Source organism: Pteropus alecto, unplaced genomic scaffold, assembly GCF_000325575.1.
Source record: "Pteropus alecto unplaced genomic scaffold, ASM32557v1 scaffold41, whole genome shotgun sequence".
Classification (NCBI taxonomy): domain Eukaryota; kingdom Metazoa; phylum Chordata; class Mammalia; order Chiroptera; family Pteropodidae; genus Pteropus; species Pteropus alecto.
The window spans coordinates 626280-629881 of record NW_006430464.1 but is presented as its reverse complement, the minus strand read 5'-3'; the positions used below and the strand labels follow the sequence as shown (position 1 = coordinate 629881).

Below are 3602 nucleotides of genomic sequence, written 5' to 3'. Positions count from 1 at the left end.
ATGCAGAGCGCAGAGGACGGGGAGTGTGGGGGCGGGGGTGGGGGAGGGGCTGGCTCGTGGAGGTTTTGTTGTCGTTGTTACTTATTTGTAGTGGTCAAAAACAACGTGAATGCACCATCTTAACCATTTTTGAAGTGTGCAGTTGCTCAATGTATTTCTAGAACGTTTTCATTGCAAAACGAGAACTGCGTGCCCCTTGGACGACTCTGCACTTCCCCGCCCCCCACCCTGCCCAGACCTCCCCAATCTGTTCTCCCACCAAACTATGAACGTGCCAAGGGCAGGTGCCATGCCTGAGTGGAGGCTCTAAGGTTCCCTCTCACTTACCCAGTTCCTGTCCATCGGGGCACGATTCGCGATTAGATGTTTATTTCTTTAACTCAGTGTGGCTGCCTCCCTCGATGAAAGAGTATGCTGGAGAGATTAGAGCCCGTGTTCGCCATGTCCGCGACAGGGTATCCAGCACCCAGCTCAGGGCCTCGCACACAGGGAGGGGTGGGGTGGGGGTTGGGCCTCCGTAGGACACCCGGCTTTGAGATTAAAAAAGAAAACCAACTGGTTTGGGTCCTTGTTTCACTGGGTTGGACTTGGAGCATGCTACTTCCTCGATTCAACCTCAGTTTTCATCCCCATGAAGCGGAGACTAATAATATCGTCCTTATGAGGTCGCCGTGGGAAGTTAATGAGATTAGCCGGCAGGAAAGGCGACCTCAGCAAAAAAATGGGTGTGGGGTCAGCGGGCGAGGGCATCTCTGCCGCCTTCTCCGTCTCCACTGTTTCGCTCTGACATCCTCTTCTTTCTCTCCTCTTAGGGTCCCCTGACTGAATCCCAGCGGGGCAGCCTCACAGACCACAGTCCCTTGACTCCGGCGGAGAAAGAGGACGTTCACTACGCATCCCTCAGATTTCAAAAGACGAAGCCCGAGGCCCCGCAGGAAGCCAGGGTCACTGACAATGAGTACTCAGAGATCGGCATAGGCAAGTGAGAAGCCTCGGAGACGTGGCTGTGGCTCGAGGGAGGGACCACATCCTTCCTCCCCACCCCCGCCCCAGGACAAAGATAAAACCTGGGGCCGATTCCTGTAGAATTAAAAGCCTTCTAGGCACGGGTTAAACGTATACACAGGACACAGGCTTTGGAACCGAAGAGTTGTGAGTTCTAATCCACATTCTATCTCTTTACTAAGTAAAGTGGCAGACCCATCCCTACCTCTCTGTGCCCCCGTTTCCCGCCCTGTGGAACAAGATCAGAAGCCCCGCCTGTAAATCTGTGGGAGTAAAATCCCGTCAGAGCACCTGGCTCGACGTGTGTGCCGAGCACACGCTGGAGCCCTGTGCTCTGGACCAGGAAGTCCCTCCTGCGAATCTCTCTTAACTCTGGAGGTGACCGGCAGCAGACCTCAGCCTCTGTGACCGAGGTCCCTCCTCCCGGGAGGCCTCACCCTGCCTTCGTCTGCCTCTGTCTTCGGCGGTGGAGTTCAAGGGGGTTGACTTCTGCGTTGAGATGGGAGTCAAGTAGGACCTCGTGATCTCTCCCCACAAAGACAAACCAAACGAGCCAGGGAGGTTCCCAAACGATCACGCGACCATCCGATGAACGAGACGTGATCCCAGAATTCACTGACGGAAACCAGACAAGGAAGGGGGTATGTCTCAGCAGTCGCTTCGTAAAGAAGCCTGGATGGAAAGAAATCAAAGGATTGGATGAGGCTCAAACATTCCCTAAGTTTGTACGCAGCTCATTGACAACAGCACCAAAGAATAGGAAGCACCAAGGGACAATTTAAAAAACAAAAACAAAAACATGCAACAATTCCGTACTAGAAAAATATGGAACATTGGTGAGAGAAATTAAAGAAGATCCGTGTTCTTTATACTATGCTCATGCGGGAAGATGCAATACTGTTAAGATGTCATTTTTCTCTGTATTGATTTAAAGTAATCTGTTTCTCTCTCTCTCTCTCTCTCTCTCTCTATATATATATATATATATATGTGTGTGTGTGTGTGTGTATACATATATATACATACACACACATGTATATACACACACACACACATATATACACTCACACACACATACACACACAAGTTGATTCTAAAATCTATATGGAAATCTAAAGGACCTAGAATAGTCGATCTTCAAATAATAAGGACACGGTAGAGAAATCAGACTTTACTATAAAATGTGAGCAATCAAGAGTGCGGTATGCGACAAACGAACAAACAAACAAAATATATGGAGAGAGAGAGAGAGAATTAATTTGAATAACACCAAGTCTATCCAAATAGGAAAGGAAAAGATTTTAACCAATGGCGACAGAACAATCGGATCGAGGTTTGGAAAAAAACGACTCAGGAATTATGGAATTAATTCGTATAACTGGCTTTGCACAGTTTGCGTCTCGTTCTTTCCCGCTCGGTATTACGCTTTGGGAGACGCATCCGTGCTGTGTGGCCCAACGCTTTGCTGCTTTCCGTCGCCGAGCAGGGTGTCATCATGGTCTGTTTACCATTTTTCTGTGGATGAACATCTGGTTTGTTTCCGGTTTTTCGCGATTCTGAATAAAGCTGCTGAGAGCGTATTTGTGCATGTCTGGGTCGAGGTATGTTTTCATTTCTCTCAGGTGTGAGGGGGCAGGGCCGAGAGGAGACAGCGAGGTCAGAGTCGCGTGTTGGGAGCTGGGGAATCTCTGGGACCTCCCCGTGGGGACCAGAGTCCAGTGGGCAGCTAGATAGACGGATGGTTGGGAGAGCAGGAGGGAGGTAGGGACTGGAGGTAGACGGGTCGATTATTCCTGAAAATAAATACCTGCTGCTGCAGGTTGAATTGTGTGCCCCCGCCCCAGAGACATATTCACGTCCTCACCCTTGGTACCTGTGAATGCGATCTTATTTGGAGATGGGGTCACTGCCGATGTAATCAAGTCATGGGGACAGACTGGATTGGGGAGGGGGCGAGTCCAGGGACTCGTGTGCTCCCCGACAAAGATGGAAATATGGACACAGAGACACATGGAGGGGAGGTGGCCGGGGGTCAACGGAGGCAGAGATTGGGGTTATGACACCAAAAGCAAGAGATGCTGAGGGTTTGCCGTAACCGCTGGAAGCTGGAAGAGGCGAGGACGGATTCTTCCCCAGAGCCTTCCCAGAGCCCTGCCCACGCCTCGATTTTGGCCTTCTAGCCTCTAGAACTGTCATAGAATTAGTGTCTGCTGTTTGAAGCCACCGGGTTTGCGGTACTGGGGCACAGCAGCCCTAGGCGACGAAGACATTTGCTCAGCATTCACTGTGCCTCAAACCTTCGTGCATCTCTCTCATTCCGTCCTCACGGGGACTCTCGAGAGCGTCGGCGCCGTCCCCACGCCACAAAGGATGCTCGTGTGAGCTGCTGAAAGCCACACAGGCCCGCAAGCCGAGGGACCAGATCGAATCTAGTTATGACCCTGATGCCACAAGGGAGTCCTCATCAGGGGACCCCCGGGGGTGTGCCTGGTGTCCAGGCCTGTCAGGAGCGCTTTGTGAGTGTGCAAATGGTCAAGCAGTTAGGACCATGGCTGCTGGGCTGGCTGTCCACACTTCATAGACTCAGCCAGGAAGGA

The 3602-nt window shown here is 51.3% G+C and overlaps 1 protein-coding gene across 1 annotated transcript in view; it reads left to right on the top strand.

Annotated features, from left to right (window-relative positions):
* The window catches only part of LOC102892223 (sialic acid-binding Ig-like lectin 8), a 4452-nt gene extending 2536 nt beyond the window's left edge, over positions 1-1916 (top strand). Inside the window, exon 3 of the mRNA XM_006904988.1 lies at positions 813-1916. Coding sequence (XP_006905050.1) covers positions 813-986 — 174 coding nt within the window. The 3' untranslated portion in view covers positions 987-1916. The remainder of the gene's footprint in view (positions 1-812) is intronic.
* Positions 1917-3602: the final 1686 nt, after the last annotated feature.